The 22046-nt window shown below is 40.3% G+C and overlaps 2 protein-coding genes and 1 long non-coding RNA gene across 3 annotated transcripts; all 3 read left to right on the top strand.

The window, feature by feature from the left end:
- Nucleotides 1–8947: 8947 nt before the first annotated feature.
- On the top strand, nt 8948–13882 carry LOC134102939 (uncharacterized). Its single transcript, XM_062560830.1, has 10 exons — nt 8948–8966; nt 9296–10345; nt 11118–11257; nt 11416–11617; nt 11766–11882; nt 12088–12275; nt 12358–12505; nt 12596–13276; nt 13413–13513; nt 13676–13882. The coding sequence occupies exons 2-10, from the start codon at nt 9382–9384 to the stop codon at nt 13880–13882; spliced, it is 2748 nt and encodes a 915-aa protein (XP_062416814.1). The 5' UTR covers nt 8948–8966; nt 9296–9381.
- An 83-nt stretch (nt 13883–13965) lies between these two features.
- On the top strand, nt 13966–14395 carry LOC134132702 (uncharacterized). Its single transcript, XR_009956886.1, has 3 exons — nt 13966–14010; nt 14110–14202; nt 14319–14395. It is a non-coding gene; the product is annotated as an uncharacterized LOC134132702 (long non-coding RNA).
- Nucleotides 14396–14817: 422 nt separating this feature from the next.
- Nucleotides 14818–18763, top strand: LOC119221759 (uncharacterized). Its single transcript, XM_062562759.1, has 10 exons — nt 14818–14884; nt 14990–15643; nt 15744–15895; nt 16196–16321; nt 16542–16599; nt 16848–16976; nt 17181–17270; nt 17393–17478; nt 18059–18114; nt 18364–18763. The coding sequence occupies exons 2-10, from the start codon at nt 15458–15460 to the stop codon at nt 18393–18395; spliced, it is 915 nt and encodes a 304-aa protein (XP_062418743.1). The 5' UTR covers nt 14818–14884; nt 14990–15457; the 3' UTR covers nt 18396–18763.
- Nucleotides 18764–22046: the final 3283 nt, after the last annotated feature.

Genomic DNA, 22046 nt, shown 5'->3' on the forward strand with positions numbered 1-22046 from the left:
CCAGTCAGTCTATCCCATCTGGTGGGAGCTGGCCCGCAGCTGGATGCTGAAGTTCTGGCTCATAGCTTTGTTCAATGCAGACACAGGGTCTGGGCTCTGTGGGACCAGGGCTGTGGTTTGTGATGGGGACTGAGGAGGTGGAGGAGGACGTGACAGGTGGATGGAACGAGCAGAGAAGGCTTTGTCTCCCTTATATCACTTCTCAAAAGGAAAAACCAAATCAGGAGAATTAATCACCAATAATCACATGTCTTGTTATTCACTTCTCACGGGCTCCTCTTACTTCCTCCTTGCGCTCCTGCGCCTCTTCAACATAAAAAAACATGTCCTTAGCAACATTCCATTAACCATATTGGTCGTCCCATTTCCTTAAATGAGTAACATTTCCATCATCAACTTTCAGAATTTTCAAACTTCCCTTTTCAAAACCCATCCATCATCATCTTTTGCTTTCATAACTTCCATCTTTTGCTGCTGGGGAACGACCCCATTCTGTATTATATTGTCACATTTTCTATTAGCGCATTTATCTAAACCATTTTCCACGGACTGATTACGAGAGAATTGAAACCTGCTTTTTTTATGGCTAAAAGGAACTTTAATTCGTATTTGTTTCAGTAGCTCAGAGTAAACAAAAGTTGGCTTTTAGGGATTTAAACTTTAATAAAAAAATAATAATAAAAAAAAAACACCAGTCCGGCTTTGCTAGTCAAACGGATGTCGTCGCTCTCCTCCAGCTCAAGTGGATCCTGGCCTCACAAAACCAAACTAATCCTGTAACGGACCAGGGCAGAGGACTTTGAGAAGAGTCATAGACTCCCTGTGCACAGTTTCAGTTCCAAACCTTGAGAGGAAAACGAGTTCTTGAGATCGGACTCGAAGGACCAATTATGTTAGAAAAAGAGACACGTCTGCCACTCAATTTCTGACCTGGAAAATACTTTTGTTGTGTTACAGAATGTGTAGCCCCTTTTTTCAATTAAAAATGAAAGATAATTATAGTTTCTCTTGAACTCTCCCCATAGTGGTGGGCATAATTTCAAATGATTTTCCTGAACTCTTCCTGAATATGTGTGTTTGAGTGAAAGCTTTTGTTGTGCTTCATATGGCTTTGTGATGTCCATGTGAGCTTGTTGCTGCTTGGATGTGTGTGTGTGTGTGTGTGTGTGTGTGTGTGTGTAAGGGGGTGTGGGAGTGTACATGCAGTTAGTGCAGAAAGTGTTTCTTCATTGCAGGCGGCGGTGTGTGTGTTTGTTTCACTTCCAAATTTTGCCAGCGTCAGTTCCATCTTTTGCCACAGGAACTGTCACGGCGGACTCATCCCCAGTCATAAGTACAGACAGTTAATATTTATCATCGTTTCTTTTGGTACAAATTCATAATTTTGTAGTCACCCACACGTCAACCTGATAAGGCTCGGTTTTACGATGCGCGATCATACACAAATTGGATCCCGGAGGAATAATAGTTGTTTGCCAAATTCTCAATTTTGTAATTACAACATGTCAACCTGTTAAGGATCGATTTTACGGCGCCCGATCATACACAAACTCGACCCCGGAAGGAAATTAGTCTATAATATCAATATCGACACCACTGTCAACAGACTACACACAGCACCCATAGCGACCAAGATATTTGTTAATGCAATCACGTTAACTAGGTTCGATAATCCGCAATTTTGTAATCACTCACACGTCAACCTCATAAGGCTTGTTTTTACGACGTGCGATCATACACAAACTCTGTCCCGGAACTGCGTTCATGTGGCCCCGCATTTAAAAAACAAATGCACTTCTACTGAATTATAGAAAATACCTAAGGCACGCAAATAAGCTAGTTGTGGACTTCAACTAGGCAGAGACCGGTTGGTAATTAAGAAAGTTTTATTAAAGATAGAATAAATACAACAGTAAACACCAATAACTATAAGAAAACAAACTTAAGTCGACTTAACACAGCAAACAAAACACAGCAAACGAAACCCAGCAAGAAAAACCCAAACAGTAAAGGAAATGACAAAGTAGATGAAAGATTACCAAATATCATGGCGCAAAACAGCAGAAGATTCCTTGTCCAGCACAACACAAGAAGGTGCTCTGTGTTAGTATACTGATTTTAAGACACCATTAAAAACCAACACAACATGCAACCAAACATACATGTACAGCACAACACAAGAAGGTGATTGAGGCCCGGACGGCAGGTGCTTTTAAAGGCCTGCTCCTAATTGGTTTGGGAGGAGTCAGCCGAAAGGCTGCGTTCAACCCCACCACATATATAATGTCAGCATGTCTGCGGGGGGGGGGGGGGGGTGCTAGCGTTTAGTCATCAGCGGCAACTGAAAACATGGCAAACACCGGCAAAAAAACCGACACTCCGCTGCATTACAAAAAGTCCCTTCAAAATAAAATCACATGAATTATTTTTTTATTTTTATAAAAACGGGTCCGCGACCCACTAGTTGAGAATCACTGCTCTACACGATCAGAACAACCCTGTCACAGCGAAACATTTTACCATTAATTTTAATCATTAAATGCAGCGATTCATACTCACCCCCACTTTCACGGATCATAATTTTGAGGCCTATATAACACAAATCTGCAGATTCATCACCTTCTGTGAAATAGGGTCTGCTCACCTTTTTGAAGTACAGCGCTGTTTTGATCAGTGTCCGCGGGGTGAGAAGAATGGCTCCGCCGCAGGGTTGGGTCGCGGCCTTCCAGTCCGGCGTTCCTCTAATTAGTCTACGTCCCTTGCTGCTCCACGAACTTACACGAGTCGTTAAACCATCCTCTGCTACCAAATTGTCGTGTTGAGCAAAGCAAGGACCAGACTTGAGACTTTAATCAAAGCAATATGACAATGTTTATTTGTGACAGGAGTATTCCGTCCTGCAGTCATAAGTGCACGGACCTGTTTCAATCTGTCTAGCAACAGCAATGAAAGGGCGCTTAATACAAAGTGCGCTCGGATTATATAGTCTTTAAGAGCATTTTTGATCGGTTCACTATGATGGAGGCGGCTCCTTGTTTGACCTTCGGAGAGCCCCATTGGAGCACAGGGATGTCCATCCCTCCAGGCTCTCGGATCATCACGTCTCCTGTTGTTCATGAGTTCACTGCATACTTGAGATAGTTTGTGTGTGAGACATGTTAGGCTCAATATTCTGTTTTATCTACATTTGACCCTGAGAGTGCGTGTAGGCTGTTTTGCGTGTGAGCCATGGTCACCCAGTCCCATGTATGGACGTGACCCTGAGAGTGCGTGCAGCCTTTTTATCAACATGCTTGTGTGCTCCGGGTCATACATGGCCTCCACTCATTATTATTATTATTATTCAATTATTGTTCAAGTGTAATTGGAGTCTAGCATGAGCATGCATAATTATATTTAATACTCAACAAGAACTTAAATGGGTGAATCAGCTAGGTTAGCTCAATGTTAAGGTACTGCTAAATGTAGAAATTTTACACTGTAACGCTAGCATTATGACAAAAGGACTACCATGCCAGAAGTCAGCCTCGGAGTTTAGATTTTAAATTTCTGAGTTAACACAACTGCACTGACACTTACAGATTTGTTTAACACTTTTCGTTGAGACACCAAAGTAAAAGCACCCAGGGACCAGTTAGGCGGTAGGTGTCTTGCTCAAGGACACTTTGACATGAGACATGGAGCAGCTCCTTGGTAATTTCACCGGATTTGCTAACTATAAGATGTTGACAGCGCCTTATTCCTGATAGGTTCCCCACCTCTAAGTGTCAGAGCCGTTTTCCATGAGGGTGCCAGTTTCTGTTGGATTGAATTGAGGACATTCATGCATAGCTTGTGTGCACACCATGTGTACGTCATCTACAGTTATGGTCTACAGTTATTCTGCTGATTAATGGGTTACATTACATGTAATTTAGCTGAAACGTTCCAAAGTGACTTACATTGCATTATAACTGTTGTGTTCAAATAATGAAGAAACACCAGACTGACGGGAGACATCTTGGAAGGAACAGTTCAAATCAAAAGTATTTATAAAATGAAAGAGTTTTGTGCTAAAATGGACATGTCAGCTGAGGAGCCGCTGGTCTCCGCAACCAACAGGCCACAGGACAGTCTGACGAGCATCCCTCAAGATCAATGGCTTCCTACAAGTATTTAAACCGATCAGTAAAGGTGTGAAAGTCTGTGACCACGCCCCCTGGGAGTGATCTCCTGGTGAGTTCAATGTTGCTTGGCTTTCGAAGGCCTCTCAGTCAATATATATATAATATCAGTTGTAGTACTATTAAGTATTACATGAATGCATTTCGGTTTACATTACATTGAATACAATCATAACTGTACATTGGTATTATTCTATTGATTACAGTGGTTTTATAACATTCCCATTACTTTATAAAATAGCTCCAGAATCACGGTTGTATTTTGGTGTACACTAAATGCATTTTATATATAGTTAATTTATGAACCTGGTCGTCAATTTATTTTTTAATATCCTACACAACCTAATGCGGAACATTTTGCCTGGGGAGGAATTAGGGGTTGGGTGTCTTGCTCAGGGACACTTCAACATGGCACATGGGACAGGGTTCGAACCATCAACCTTGCGGCTCCCACCACATCACACTACTCCATGCGCTACCATCAACGCGCCAACGCTAATGCGTCAATATTTACACTGTCACTAAACACCTGTTGTTCCAACAAGTGCCACATTGGTTGCTTTTCACTCCACATACAAATTAAATATCCCAGACGGTTGAAAAACGTTTAAGGAGTTGCTGATGTTTGTGTATCTCAAGTGGGAGGTTTGAGTTCCACTTTATCAGTGTGTTGAGGAAAGACCAACTCAAAAGCCCCCATATAACTTCACTCCAATTATTTTGGATAAAATTTTCATCCACATCCTCGTTGTGTTTCCTCACCGCGAGCCTGTGTCACAGCTGGGGAGCAGCGCTGACCTTACCTAAAACAGAGAGCTTGACGGTGTTATCCGTGTGTGTCCACGTGTTCTCGTGTTTGTACATTTTTTCATTACTGTCCCTTACTCCCATATCTGTCCATGCTGGATTCTGTCCCCGTTGATTTAAAAAAAACGAGCATACGAAGCTAAACACGGCATTAGTACGAAGGCATCAAGCTAGCTAAACCTGTAGCAGTCTCTACAGAAGCTTTGTATGCGCGGCTTCCCATTCACGCCAGTCCAGCTGTTTTACCTCTAGTTTCTCCACCAAAGTTTTTCCATCTAATGGGTCTTGGACGAGAGATTTTACAGAATTTGGATTGGGTCTTCTTGTAAGAATACAGCTCGCCATTGCCATGTTGTTAGAAGGCCGCCTCCCGAGATTAGCCCTGACAAATGCGCAGCCTTGGGACCAAACAACAATGGCCCAAGGTTGAATGTATTTTAGGAAGCTGCTTGGCTAAATTATGTCACTCGTATATATCTTTAATGCGTATATATCTTTAATCAGTAATTGGCTAGACTGGTTCTTACACCTGCCTCTTTTGGGCCTGGCCCCAGCCCAGCTGAGACGTGCAGGCAGGCAATATCTGATTTTACAAATATTACGGATGTCTTTTTTTTATTGTAGTTCAAGGTTGCCTACGCCACATTGCCCTCTATTGGCCAACCGCAACTGTCTCAGAGTACAGCTGCTATTACACAAACTGCAGGTACAGTGTGGATTTGGATAAAATGGGAGGTTGCGTTTGGCTGGTTTAGATGAGGAGGTGAGACATACTGTAAGCACTTTGTTTTTCTCCCCGTGACTGCGTGCCATGGTTGCTATGATGGGATTCCCGTTGATGCAATATTAGCCCAAATCAACTCAACTCTCTGGGTACAGCGACCATAATCTAATGGGTTGAACGGTTTGGGTTGGAGGTGTTTTTGTTCACCAGTTTTGTACCGGTTGTGAAGAAATGGTCAGAATTAGTTTCTTAATATGCTGTAGTTTCTCAGCAAGTAGCCTGAATTTAGTAAACGTTTAATGCACAGCTTTCTTTAAACTCCCTGCGGACCAACCCCACCCTGTGGTCCCGCTTAACACTTCAGTTGCACCAAACGTTAAACAGTTACAGTGCAGGGATTCAAACTAATCAGTTGTTGAAAAAACACACTATCAGATAGTCTCCTCAAGATTTCCTTCGAAGAAGCATTGTTTATCCCTTTCCTTGGAAGATATGTAGTATATATTTTACTTTAGGAGAAGTTTCGATGCTGTTACGTTTTAAAATACATTTCACAGGAGTTTGATTCTGCTATTGGTCGCCTTTTGTAAGACATAAAGATTTGTCTTAGTCATACCCGCTGCTGAAGCCAGTTTTGCATCTTCAGGTCAGGAAGTTACTTTAGCATGACAGAGCAGCCTTGTCTCCTGCAGCAGCCACTGCATCAGTGAATGCAAAGTTATTTGCATAGTAAAATAAAAAATGAAGTTTTTTGGGAGTGGAGGTCCACCCATCATCGGAGGGTTGCAGTGTGGGGTGGGATTTAGCTGGTTTTTGACAAAAGGGCTCGTAATACTCTTTCCTCAAAATTACTTTTATTTATATAATTTACAACAGGATAAAATAATTAAAAAAAATCATCCATTTCATTATCTTTCAAAAGCATATTTATAAAAGTTTGCAAAATCCCCAAAAGTCCAATCCAAAAGTACAGTATGGATATGACATCTATTGTCAGTCAGGCATCATGACTGTGGGACCTCACTGACCTCAGTGGCACCTGAGGGTGGCAACTCTGTGGCGTCTCAGTGGCACCTCAGTAGCAACTGAATGGTAAATAAGTAGCACCTCTGTGGCACCAGTGGCAACTCAGTGGCAGTCGTTTGTCAGGCGTCACAACAGCAACACTTGTTCGTCACTTGACCTACCCACCAGCTTCAAATTTAGAAAAAACATTTGTTTTTACGTACAGCTTGGAGAAAAGCAGAGAATGGTTAACACTCCGTGACGCACTTTCAGTGAGTTGGTAGAGCAGCAATCAAGGTTCACAGAGCTTCAGAGCTTAGATTAAAATGATGAAGAGGAATACAAAAATAATGGCGACTATTTCAAGATGGTTGAAATAATTTTTTATTATTTACAAAAACAAGATTTTCTAATAAAACATTAATAGTGTAAAAGGTAACATAAGCATTTGCGGATCTGCGAAGAGTCTCAAAAAACCATTTGCCATTAAATGCCATACAGGTTCTGCTGTAGATTGGCGGTGTAAGGGGTGTGGCAGGTCGCCTTTGGTATGTTTATGGTAACCGCACCCACGTATAGTTGGCTGTTACTACCCGCCCCCGCCCTGAATCAGCTGTCCGTGCACCCACAGGGAGAGAGGAGGCCCCCAGGGAACGGCACAGCCTGTCAAGGCTTCCTGACTGATTGTTTGCCTAAGCTATTTTTTGAAAAAGTTTTTCTTTGTAGTGGCCATCGACATTGGACACTGCCAAAAGGACACTGCCATGGCGGGTAAGGATGTGCGACCCTTTGCATGCACGCTGAAAAAAATGACTTCAAATATTCCTAATTATTCCTTGTAATAACCGACTGCAGCTGCCACGACAGTGTCCACTAAATGTCGGCTACAGTGTGAGCAACATGGCAAGAAACAACGCATTAATGTTCATTTTGCGCGTGTTGCATATAAATGCCTCAGACTAATGAAGAAATGTTATGGAGGCGCACTACACGCCCTACGTTCCTAACAGGTTACACTGTATTTGTAGTCATCTTCATTTTCTTATTTTTTTTTTCTTGGAAAATGCATGCTCCCGTTTCCTTCGAAGGGTGTCTGTTGACAACAAAGTCCAGAACCTGAATGAGGGGGGAAAAAGAAATTAAACCCGTCTCTGATCTTTTGTAAGTTCAAATGGCACACAGGTATAGCAATATATTAGTAAGATTTTAGTAAGTCTTTATTCAATCAAAAGTATTGTATAGTGATGACCGAGACATTATCTTTGTTAATAACCCCGTTTCCCAGAGGTAGGCCTACACACGTGATTTATAGGCCTAATAAATGATCAACTAGTAGTAGACCAAAGGGTTCCCACGTTCAGGTATATGGCTTCTTTTCTACAATATGTTGAAATGTATTAATATATTCTCTTCCAGATTCACATCAGGTATTTCATGATGCACAGTCTGTTCTTCAGTTGGTTGGTCCCAGGTGTATATTTTGCACTCTGCAAGTGGAGGCTTCAGTAGGGCATCTACATCAAAAGCATCTAAGGGATGCTGTTTATTTTAAAGATGGAGATACAGGTACAGAAAATACTGTATGCTCCAGTTTGTTACAACACTTTAAGCAAATCTCAATGTCACTAATATTCCTAATTTTATACAATGTTGTTTGGCAGAGAAATGTGTGGTGTCGTGTTATTGCCAGGATTCAAACCAAAGGCATAGATGCCACAATCATTGTCCATTCTGCAACTACAGAGTGTTTTCCAGAACAGTGAGCTTCAGGAAACATCTTCAACAACTTCATGGTAATTATATGTCACACTCAAAGGTATTTCCAAGGCCAAAAACTAAGGCAAAACAAGATGGTATCGATAGTTAATTTATGTTTGACAAAAAGACATTAAAATACTGAATTACAACATTGGCTGCCTTTTTGATGTATTTATTCCAAACTAAATAATGTATTTGCAGCCTCTCTGGTGTGATTGTGACATGGCCTCTTATTGCCCACAGTCATTTTGTTTAAATTAACTTTTTAAACACTAAAGTTTCCCTTCAAATACATAAATTGCATTCATCCAATATTTGTGATTGTGATAGTGTTCTTATGTAATGTTCTTATTTTTTTTAAATTAAATTACATCATGTCTTTATTTTGTGTTATTTTAAGGGTGAATACACTGTAAATACAATTGATATTAAATAGCAATATTTCATTGTAATTGAACGATGTCCAATTTGTCTTTCAATTACAGGTATTGAATCATACAAGAAAAGAGGTAATGTCTTTTTCAAAGATTTATTTAAAGCATTCGTACATCCATCCTCAATCTTTACTAACTACCACTCACCAACTTTCACTCTCTCGCATTTTTGTATATATCGGCATTTAAAAAAAAACCTTCCTAGCATTAATACTAGGCGGCTATTCATGTGGTTGTAGCACCTTCTGATTGTACACCTACAATTAGCCCAGCCCTTCTACACATGTTACTGTATTTGACTTTCTTCTTCAATCCCTCACAACGTGACACACAAAAATACAAAGTAAGTAAAAGTTACATGGAACATAATGTGTTCCGTTAATTCTTTATTTTTGTTGTTTTAGAAAAACATGTAAAAAAGGCTGACACAGAGAAAGCATGTGATGTCCCTCATCCAAATGATTCAGAGAATAATACAAAGATTCCGTGCATGCATTGCACTGCATTTCTTTCATCTCATTCCAATCTGAGACGCCACATCCGTGACCTTCACAACCGTCCGACAATCCCAATGATGTGCATTGACCCTGACAAGGGCATTTACGTCACACCAAGATATGATTCAGGCCCTCTTTTCCCGATTCATGTCATCAAGTCTACCAGCATACCGATCATTGATTGTGAAGTTTCATTGTGTCGGAAATTGATGGACGTTGCTAAAGCTTCAGGGAATCCAGGGAAAGAGTGTGTTCACCTGGAAAGGGTCAAGTATGCCGATCCATACATCCCCCCAGAATCTGTGAAAAACGATTCGCTGCAGGAAATGTTGGACAAGGGACTAATCTCCACTGAATGGAGTGAGCGGTGCGAGGAGTTGCACACCGCCGCAGCCAACAGAGGAACTGAAAGCATCAACCCCATCCTTTATGGACTTGCTGGATTTTCAAAAAGGTGGCTATTTTTTTCCATCTTCACTAACAAAAAGGACAACTGGTGTCGGTTTGAACGCACGATGGTGAGCTTTGACTCTGTAGCGGGTCAGTGGCATTGTCCCTGTCGAGAGAGGGGACAATCCCACCGCTGTGTCCATCACATGATGGCCATGTGGTGGATCTTTCAGGAGTATCCAAATGTTCTCAGTAACTGTGATACCCAGCCAGAAGACATTGAAGACATGGAAAGTGAGCTCCTCGACGCAGAGCTGCCACTAACATCATACCATGTCAATGACCAGAGAGTCCTCGTTATGACAGAGTACTTGGCCCAATCCAAGAAAATACCTGCGTTGCATAACATCTCCGTTGAACTGCGCACAAAAGAAAAACCACCACCCAAGTGCTTCATTCCGAGTGAGCTTAGTTGTCCCTATTGCCCTGGACCAACACCCCCAGGTCTGATAGAGGAAACAATAATAACACAAGCCACCGTTTATGGATATACCTACATTGAAAAAGGTAATTATATGATCTATTAAATTAATAGTTTTTCTTGTGACCTAGGACAGCATACCACATAACGGTATACATTTTCTGTTTTGTATGAACACGTGGATTAATACAGCCATAACAACAATGTCTTAAATGTAGTGAGAATTTTAATTGAACCATCTGATACTACGAAAAGCATGTTTTTTGCTATGCTATTTTGGGACGAAAAGCCCTTTTATCTGTTAGTGAAAGCACAAACTCTTCATTTTATTTTGATCTTAAATTAATTTTTTCCTTATATTAATTTGTGACAGGGATTGTTTTCGAATATTTAATGAAAACCAGTTTAAAAATGTCAACATTCAAGATTCTCGCTTTTTAGACCGAAGCAATAGGTATTTGACCTCTTTGAAAATGAAAACCTGTTTGTCACGGTTTGCGTTTTCTTTACTTTGTAGCCTCGTGTCTCTTGTGTACCTGGGGTAACTTCCTGTCCTGTCTTCCCCGGTGATTGTCCATGATTGTTTCCACCTGTGTGGAATCACCTGCACCTCCCTTGTGTATTTTAGCCCCGTGAGTCTTGTGTCAGTCAGGCAGGCAGGCAGTCAGGGAGGACTCAGATGCTGGTTTGCCAGAAAAAACAGACTTTAATAGTCACAATTCCAAAGTCAAAAGGCTGAAATTAAAAATCCAGTACTCACTCGACAGGGACAAGCAGCTCATGGACACGGACAACCACATGCAACATGCACAATGAAACCCAAACCGTGACAATGGTGTCCTTTTGCTCTAATTGAAGGTGTCTCTGTTGCCATAAAGAAGTGCCCTGTTTGCGGAAATCATGTTCGTTTCCAAGACTACACATCCGGGTTCCACAATTTCAACAACCGGGTGTTGCTGACTCTTCCACTATGTGCACTCCTGCTCTCTGCTTTGGCTGTAAGTTTTTATCAATGAACTGATTATACGTGATGATGGCGTTTGGTTACGTGCTCATTTGAAAAAAAATAATTTAGTGTATCATTTTCTCCAAAAAGGATTGGTTTAAAATAATAATTTCCAATAAATCCTCTTGTGCGGTTTCTCCTGGTCTCCAGAACAAGACAGCCTGTGGACGCATGTTGGACACCATCAATCTATTTAACAGAAACACATACCACCACCAGACAGTACGCCAGGCCTTCCATCACTTCCTTTCCCTTACGGACTTTGAATTTAAGTTCTCTTGCCACCAATGTGGCCATAATCCTCCGGTTATTATTGCTGATGCCAACTGGAAAGTGGCTTTTGATGTGCCAGGTAAATTGATTGAATTGATGTCTTAAAAACAAAAGCTTACTTTTATCATCTCCTTCACCCACAAAAGGAAAAGGAAGTATATGTATTTGCATGAATAGACCTACAGCCCCATATACTTTATAAATGACTTTCTGTTTGTTCATCTCAGTTGGGACATTCAAGAGGCCGGAACTGGACACTGTGACAGACACAGACCTCAATATGGATATTGAGAAAACGTGGGCAGACCTGGACAAGGAGATGATTGCTGAAGGCTTCACGTCAGGTACATCGCTAATACTGGTATCACTTCTAGTAACATTGGTGTACTCTGCTCACAGACTATTCATTTATTCGTCCCGTTATTGTAATAAAAGAATGTTGTAAATGCCCATCATCCAAGTAGAACATAAAACGACCACACAATGATACCTATATGTGGTTTAAGTGCATGTTATCTGTACTTCCATTTCCAATGGGAACCACCACAGTAAACCCATACAGGTCCTTGCTTTCATATTCCACATTGGCTCCATGGATGGGAAAGGACACGCGTGCTGGAAGCATTCTCCCCAAGACTGAGTTGAAAAAGGGGTTAAAGAAAAGGTCAGGAGAGACCATGGTGTCCAACCAAAAAGTGGATGAAGACATCATACATGCACTTCTTGAGTCTAAAAAGGTGTGTATAAAGTTAATAATTGAGGTTGTTGTGCATATTCTGCATTATAACGTGTACTGAAAAGCTGCATGGATTATTTCAGCCACAAAAGAAAGAACTACAAGATGCCTGTGTGGCACTCGGCGTCACTTCTGAGGGCTCCATCAGCGACCTTATCAACCGACTGGAAGAGCTGCTGAATTTCAAGGAGCTTTATCCAAAGCTCTTTGTAAAACTACAAAAAACAGGAGGTGATAAATGAAGAAAAGTCTTTTTTTAAAAGCAACGCCAAATTCATAGAAATCTATTCTATAAATGTTTTCAAAATGCTTTTTTTCCAGGTGGTATTTTACACTTTTCCTGTACACATGGAGTTGTGTACTACGTGAACTTTCTATTTTGGGGAGAATCGGCCAGAGATCACGTAGATGGGCTCCTAAGCTTTAAGAGTTTCCCAACTGTTTATATCTCCGATGTGGCGGGCCAGGTTTCACGCCACATGAACAATAGAACCCAACAGAGGTTCTTTCAGCCCCACGATGGTCGGCTTTGTGCACCGTCACAGTCAAACATTAGTGCAGCAGGGGAAAATAAACTTGAAGTGGACCTCGAGTGGATCAACAATCTCAGGTCTCCGGGGTCACCACTGAAACCGGTCCCAGGAGCGGACAGGTTCACCGCGTTACATTCAATAACAAGAACCAACAAGAGGTATTCCCTCTATGACCGGTTCCATCAGAAAAACCAACGCAGACCGGAGGAGAAACTGAGGAGTCTAAACATCTGCCCCGCTTTACGCACAGAGGTGAACTCCTCAGTGGCCGAACAGTTCAACCATGAGCTGGGAGCCTTTCGTTACTCTCTCTGCCGAATGAAGGAGGCTCACTTCAAACAGACCGTTAGAGTCCTCATTGAATTGCACAACGAAAACATTAACAATCGCTTCCTTCAGAAAATGACGGCCATAAGCAGCACGCCGCTGGCAGTAGGTCAGTACGGAAGGTTGGTGCTGGATTCTTCCGGTAAGAGCACACGTCAAAATTGTCATAGTTTGCATGTAAAAAATGTGCTGTTGGCAACTGTTTGTTTTAGACATTGAAGTACATGCTGTAAAAAAATACATTTTTTACATAAATGATAATGTACACTATTTTGTAGTAAAGCAAACAGCCACTGGACCACATGTGGCACCAAAGTCTGCCACGGACCAGGGGAGGGCCTTCTCAGCCCACAGGTTCAGCATTGGTGTTACGGACAAGGTGAGGTTCAATATGTCTCCATTCAGAAGAAGAGTTTCCAAGTCTTTATAATACATGGCTGCTTTTGTATGACCTTGAACATCTGTGGATACTACATGTGTTTGTACTTCAGTAGCTTTTAGTTATGCATTTATTTGTTTTTCACACCTGTATATCACTCAGGAGAAGTTAAGGACGCTCCTCACGGGCTCGCGTGATGAAAGGCGGGTGTTGGCCAACATCAAACAAAGATATCCGTTGTGCATACGGGACATCCGCAGTGTCTGCCCCGTGGCGCTGTTGGGCAAAGCGGCACAGGATATGCCATGGCTCACTGATGATGCAAGTTATACAATAGTTTATCAAATGACAATAATGTACAGTGCTTAAAATATGTATTATAGATTGCATTTGCTCGCGTAGCAGGGCATATGTGATTTTGCTTATAATTAAGATTAAATGTTTTCCTTTAGGCCGTCAACTATCGGGTGGCACAGCTCGCCATGGACAACTCAAAGGTACTGTCACAGGGTCACTGTAATGTTAATAATAATTAATAAGAAGAAGAAATCTTCGATTGTCATATATATTGTGTGTTGTGATTTTGTTGTTAACAGAGTGCAGCACTTAGTCATTTTGACTTTATAATGTGGCACAGAGACTGGATCATTAACAAAAATGTCAATGACCGGCTTGTTCGTCTTCTCCCTGTAAGTTTTTCACATCAATGTGGAGGAAGAAAAGTCACAAACGCTCTACAAATGAATTCATTCAGTAGGCATTTATCTGTGACTGAGTAAAATTAAAGTTCTCTATTCTACAACAGGATGTTGAGTTGATCCTTCTGCCAAGACTTGTGGGTCACATCAACAAAGAGACTGGCAACCACTTCATCCTATGGGTAGGCATTAGTTATTGTTTTTACAAACATAACCCTAAACATGTAAAACGACGATATGACCAGATGAATAATGGTTATAGAGCAGGGCTGTCAAACCCATTTTAGTTAAGGGGCCCAAATACTGCCCACTTTGATCTCAAGTGTAACAGAAACGAAGGTGCAGGTGGTATGAGGCGATCTCAGTGTTTGTCACAGAGTCCCCGGTGTACTGATTGGGAATAGTACGTTTATATGAATGCAATTTAAGTATTTTTGTAATTTTCACACGAGCAAAGTCGTCGGTCCGACTAACCGGACTCCGGGCCGCATGGTTGACAGCCCTCTGCGTTTAATACAAGCATGTTGAAAACATAATAAACCTCAATGTGTGGTGAATTACATCTTGACACTATTGTCTGAAAGGTTCTGGATTTCTCCAAAAAAGAAGTCCGTATTTATGACTCCTTGAAGACCAGGACCGGTTTGGACAAGGATGACTTGGATCTTCTCAAGTTAGACGCCGTCAGCTAAAAGAATTATGACACAACAAGACTCATCTCTTGTTGACATGTGGCTAACATTTTGTTGACATTTTTTTGACATTTTGGCACTACCAGAAATGTCTTTCGGGAGAAGGGTGGGCTGCGGGGCTGGAGTGTGACGTACCCCGTCCAGTGGCTTCAGAAAGACTCTGTCAACTGTGGGATTTTTGTCTGCTCAGTGAGTGAATCCCAGTCCTTCTGTGTACAGCAGTGTTTAAAATGCCTGCTTTTAAAGAATATGAAAGTAGTTTGGTTTTGAAGCTGGTTTTTCAAACTATGTATTTGGCTAAAGCCAGAGAAGACACACTATTTTGAATTTGACAAACACTGAATTTGGAGTACATCCAACCCCTTTAAACCCCTTCTTCACATGATTTATTATCCAGTATGTGAAATGAAGGCTATTATATCTCTATTTAATTTATATGTTCGTAATAGTCGTTCTATATGGCAGAAATTCTGAAACATCAACGGCCCTATTTACCGTCAAAGAGGTCTAGCGTAAACTCTGGTGTGCATTGTTAGAATATTGGAAAAGCCCATATGCACATAATAATAATAACTCCTCACAGATTGTGTGCGATTAACGCTCTCTTATCATTGTTCATCTTGGCTGCCGAGAATGAAGTGACCAAAACGAATGTCCAAGAAGAGTCACTGACAATGACCCAATGCCGGACTCTGCGACGATACCACGCAGCAAAGATGATAAAGGATATCCCAGAGACAGTAATCAGAACATTTGTTGTGTTGTATATTTGATAAATATAATTTGAATGTGTTGTTCAGACTTTAACCTGTCCAGTTTCCCCTCTTAATGTCTAAAAAGGCCTTTCCTCTCACAAAGAGTCAGTCAGAGGATTTAGAAAAACAAGAGACCAGGCTCACAAGGGCAGAAAAAAATCTGCCGGAATCCAACTGCCAGTGCATCGCATGGTGCATGAGTGCCTGCATTGTTCAGGCTGTCCCGGGGACAAGCCTGTAAGTTAGAAGTTTGTGTTTACTTCTAATAAATATGTGGTTATTTTTTTTATGTTACAATAACTGTGTGTAAGATTTTGAGGAGTTGTGAAGTTGTCCTTCATGCTACCCATATGTAAGACGCTTCCGTTGGTTGTCCAACCTCACTGATACATCCCACAAAATACTACACACTGTATCTTTAGGTTTTAGATGACAAAACTTTTAAACACATCCAACATTTTCAGCCACCTGTTAACAGTTCATTCTAAAAGCTTTTTATTTATCTCTTCTACTTGGGTGTCTCCACCAAAACGTAAGAGATTACAAATGGCTCAAGTGCAAACAATGCAAGAAATGGATTCATTTCCATTGCGCTGGGATTGTTGGAGAGTGGGCCGACAAAGACTTTGATTGTGGCTGCAATAAAGTTGTCCAACCAAATATGTGAGTACTATAATAGTAATTATCTCACATACCTTCGAACAACTTTTGCCTATACCTTTCATTTCCTTCCACTAATATCCTATAAAATGATATATTTTTGAAGGCATTGTTATCTTACACACAGTATTCGTATATACTATCAACAAAACCTTTACAGGCAATTCAAAGATCAGTTTATCAGGATGGTTGCTTAGAAAAGACTTTCTCTTTTTGTCACCAGTAAGGAAAGCTTGGAATCAATTGAGGTGGACAACATGTTGACTGACCAAGAAATAGAGGTAAAAATATGTACTATAGATTGAGATGAAAGAATTGGTGTGTTGACAAATGATTTAGAAATGCAGTCTGTCAGCTATATGGATGGTCAAACTTGATGCAGGGATTTTATTATAGATTATAATATATTTATTATTTTTAAATTTGAAATAAGATTTGAAATAACTATACATCGTTTTTGCACTGGTCTTCCTCCCATTCGATCGGGATCACCAATACCTTAACATCTCATTTATCATGCTGTTCTCAGGATATGGAGCAAAATCTAAGAGATGGCAAGCTTCTGTCCAACAGAGTCTATCTGCACCATAATAAAGGTGTTTATCCAGGGCTCAAGACCATGTATGCCACCCATAACACACTGTTGGATGAAATTAAGGTATGTCCAAGACACTAAACATTTTCAAATTTTTCTCAAGGTTTTTTTATCCACTTTTATATAATAAACAACTCCATGCTATTTGTCTGTTCCATGGCAATAGGAAATTATAAACTATTTCAAATAATATCTAAAAGCAAAAGATTGTCACCAAAGATTCTCTAAAATGGTCTGTATTGTATGTGTAATAACAAAATGTTTTAGACTGCAGAGATGATGAACAGGCTGAAGAACATCCTGCCAGCACCAGGAACACAACACAAGACTTACCTGGAAGAAGTCATTCTGCCAGAGGTTATGAATCATAGCACGCAACACAAAATGACTACACGCATGACAAACATTGGAGGGACAAAACCATCCCAATCATAAGAATAAATGAAATGTTCAAAATGTGCATTATTGTTGCTTTTAAGGTAACAATCCTGTGGCTGAGGAAAACTTTTGGTCTTTGGCGACACGAGGCAGAACGTATCCTTTTGAAAGGGGAAGATGCACGAAGGTAAGACCTCTTTGTGAGATCAAAGTCATTCCTTTGCTTTTCGGAAACGTGAATGTTATATTTGGGGAGGGCTAGGTGGAACCTTCACTTTGCATTTCTCCACTTTGCTTGCCTCTCAGATGTCTGTAATGGGTACAAATGAATGAATAATAGCCTTAACTAGGATATATCCACCGTAAATTCCGAACTATAAGCCGCTACTTTTTCCCCCCACGCGGCTTATTTTCAGGTGCGCTCTATAGTCCGGAAATCTGTCTTTTAAATGTACGCCTGTTGAAGGATAGATGTGACTAGTCGATGGGAGGTGAGTGGATGAATCCACCCAAATATGCAGTCCTAGTATAGGCTCAAAATTATACTTTTTATTTTTAAGTTAAGTTACAAATTGTGGCTAAATTTGAAGATATTGTACATTTAAAAAATGGAACCAGAAATTAATTATCAATAACAAAACATGTCCGAGGCTAATAATAAATAAATAAATAAATGTGTTTCTACGGCTGACCAAACTCTTCCTCTTTTAGAGAAAAGTAAATCCTGAAAGTGAAGACAAATTTATTCTCTTTCTGTTGATTTAAAGTGGAGCAGAAAAGCCAACCAGCAGCCCTGCAGGCCAAGATCCGACAGACACCACAGGTAATTGTCGTGCTAGTCTGATATAGCGTGTCTGAACACATCATTGACACAATATAGAATATACATGGTGCTCAAGGACAATGTGCATCACTGTAGACTTTGGAAATAGTATTAATGTGCTGAAGTAGCATTACAATATAAATATTCTTTCTTGTTGAAATTAAACTATTATTTCATATTTTATAGTCAAAGCGACTATCTGAAATGAATGCCGTTTTTTAAATCATATTCTTTTTTCTTTAATTGCAGAATATTGGCAAAATCGGAACGCTGAATCCTAATTTGTTGGCAGCCAAGTAAATGGACTGTACTTGTATAGCACTTTTCTAGTTATCCAACCACTCAAAGCGCTTTAACACCCCATGACATCATTCACCCATTCACATCCATTCATACACTAATGACAGGACCTACCGTACACAGTTAGCACCTGCCCATCAGTAACTAACATTCACACACTGTAGTCATAGCTAGAGGAACAATGCTGGGGTCAAGTGTCTTGCACAAAGACTCATTGACATTGGGTTCAGCCGGGGATCGAACCACCAACCTTCTGGACGACGACCGCGCTCGCCACTCACCCAGTCACAACTGGTGCCATACTCGCTTGTTTCAGGGATTTGCCAGAAGTAAAAAATATGCACATCAAACCAGCTCAAAGTGTTGAAAGACCTTGAAAACAATTAATACATAAAAATACCCTGTTTCCTGACAGTCTCTGCGTCTCCTATTCTTCTTGTGTCTTGATTAGGCAAATATTTTTGTCAGGTGTACATTTCAATATCACTTCATTGAAAACAGAACAAAAAGTAATCTAAATTCAGCAACACCTTACAGATAGTATTCTTTGAATAAACTCTGACATCTACTGGTGGTCTTGTGCAGCTTTGCGATCCTCTGACTAGGGGCAAAAGATAAAATAGGCACTAAAGTGGCAGTCAGAGACAAATCAACACGTCCTCAGCTGACAAAATGAAACTCAAGAAATGCTGAAGATATTAAAAAATTAAACCCCACTCAGTTGCATGAGGTGCCACTGAGGTCAGCGAAGTCCCACAATTCTACAGACATGTATTTTTGATTCCACTTTTTATGGATTTTAATTTTTTGTAGACCTTTTTATAAATATGCTATTAAATGATAAAGCATATTTATATTTTCATTATTTTATCCAATTGTTAAATGACTATAATAGTGATTTTAAAGAGTATTATGATCCATTTAAATAAAATGAATAATAAACAAAAGTACACGGTGTAAATTCTAAGACACATAGGTCAAACTCAAAGAGAATTATCTTTGCCCCGCAAGATAATATTTAATCGCTATATTAAGCTGCCCGCCAATATGTTGTAGGCCTATATTTTAAATAGCTGTCCACCCGTGTCGCACTGTGTGAGTGAGCACGTGGCACATGAAAATGACGGTGCACAATCCGCACTTACACAACCGGGTTAAAGTGCAATGAAAAACAAAATAAAGTTTACTAACTTGATGAAAGGTTTGGTTGGATTTGTTATCACAGGTTGGTGATAAAAGGTAATGGTTTTCAGTAACGATGTCAATCCAAACTTGATTTTACTGGATTTGCTTTGGAATTCGGTTTATGTTTGGTAACACAAAATGAGAGAAGTTAAATATTCTTTATTTATTCCCATTGCACTCTGCTGTGATTTTGTATTCCGTCAAATTTCAGACGCAAAAATGAATTTAATCAACATTTTAGAAAGTGAGGATGACTTTGCCCTTTTGCTTATAATGGCCTCACCATTATGAGCAAAAAGGGCAATCATTGACCATGAGATAATTGTCCAACTCTTGTTGACAAAGCACACAAACAAACCAACAAAAAAATCTGTCAATACTATACATTTATTTAAATGTCTGGGGCCCTGTGAGAATCATACATTTCGTACCCTTACTTACCCAAGTAGTTTTATTGCAGTGTTAAAAATCCAAAAAAACTCTTAAAACAAGGGCCCTTGTTACTTCCAAGTTGTTAGTTTATTGGGTGATAAATTATGAAAGTAGTATCTATATACAGTTATCAGATTTGGATGTTTTGATGAAAAATAACTGTCCGGGACTTTTCCGTAGCCCAGGATTCAGTTAATTGACTCTCCTGCAGAAATCATAAACCAGCAATTCAAGGTGAGGTGGCTTTGTTTACACTGTAACTAAACAACTGTTGTTCCATCAACAAGTTGCGCTGCATCCGTTGCTTTTCACTCCACATACGAACAAAAAATCCCAGACGGTTGAAAACGGTCTAAGGAGTTGCTGATGTGGTTTGGGTGGAGGGAGCGGGCAGTGTTGCTGTTATCTGCATGCAGCGACTGAGTGTCCCCACCTTACAGCAACTGGTCTGAGAGCATAGAGCAGATGTTGAATATGAAAGATGGACGTTTTTTCTTTTTTAACATGATGTCATACCACGCAGGAAAAAATCCCTGACTGGACATATGACAAAGAAGAGAGATGGGGAACAGTTTTCACCCCACTAACAGTCTCAAGCCACAACAAAATAATATCAATCATATGTCTATTTCACTACTTTTACAAGCATCGTGTTAAAGCTACATTTTAGTGAAAACAAAATTTTTCAGTTTAATAAAACATTTTGATTAAGTCTTTAATCTCAATCCCTAGCCATGTAAAGATTTCGGCACTTGATCCATTTAACCTACCTTCACACCCTCTAACAGCCTATTACTAATTGACCTTCTGCTGGCCAACTAAATTGAGTAGGATCTTCAAATAAACGGATGTACACATCCCAAATATCTCACCTGGGAGTAAATGGACACTGAGGCAAGGCCTCATGACACGCCTAGAATGATGAGTGTACCTCTGCAACTAGAAGCTCTGCTTGAATAGTACATCGCTCTACCGGGGCGCGTTGGTTTGAGAGTAAAAACAGCATTTAAACATGAATCTGTCTTAATAAAACATGTATTTGATGAAATCATTTAGGTTTGTTAGTGTTGGGAATTGTAACCAACAGATAAAACCTATGTAAAAGACTAGCCAAAGCAGGAATTCCCCTTTTAATACGTTAATATTAAATATTATGTGTATACGGGTGGGAGAATCTGACTATACATGCAATTACTTTTATATTTGCTCCAACTGAGGCTTTTTATTTGTGCAGAAGGAATAACTGCTAACCCCACGATTAGAGCCAACACGCTACATCGCAAAAGTACAACCACACCCTCACCAGAAATCTTACAATTAGGTTTTTCAGTGTTGTCACATGACTTTCTTAACTTCTTATTCCTAAGAATATATAATCTATAGCCTGTGGTACACAAAAGGTGCATGAAAACCCTAAATGTGCGGCAAAAAAGGCACCCTGCCAAAGTTAATGTGGAATGTTTTAGTTTTATATTTCTGCTTTTTCAATCACGGTCAATTCTTTGTCATTGGTGATTAATGATTAATAAGGTTTATGGTACTACTTTTTTTTTTTTTTACGGTGCTGTATACTAACCAGAGTACCGCTCCTATTACACAAACTGCAGGTAGCCCAGATTTGGATAAAATGGGCGGTTGCGTTTGGCTGGTTCAGATCAGGAGCTGTGAGCACTTTGTTTTTCTCCCTGTGACTGCGTGCCATGGTTGCTATGATGGGATTCCCACTGATGCAATATTAGCCAAGATCAGCTCAACTCTCTGGGTGCAGTGAGCATAATCTAATTTTGGGTGGGAGGTGTTTTTGCTCACCAGTTTTGTACCGGTTATGAAAAGATGGTCAGAATTAAGTTCTTTAATTGTGGTAGTTCCACAGTAAGTAGCCTGAATGGCCACGTTTAATGCACAGCTTTCCATAAACTCCCTGCGGACAAACTCCACCTTTCGAGGTCCCGCTTAACACTTCAAGCCCCCCAAAACCACCCTTCATTGTAGTCAACCTGCTGTTGCCTCGGCCC

The sequence above is a fragment of the Pungitius pungitius genome, chromosome 1, assembly GCF_949316345.1.
Source record: "Pungitius pungitius chromosome 1, fPunPun2.1, whole genome shotgun sequence".
In the NCBI taxonomy this organism is placed as follows: domain Eukaryota; kingdom Metazoa; phylum Chordata; class Actinopteri; order Perciformes; family Gasterosteidae; genus Pungitius; species Pungitius pungitius.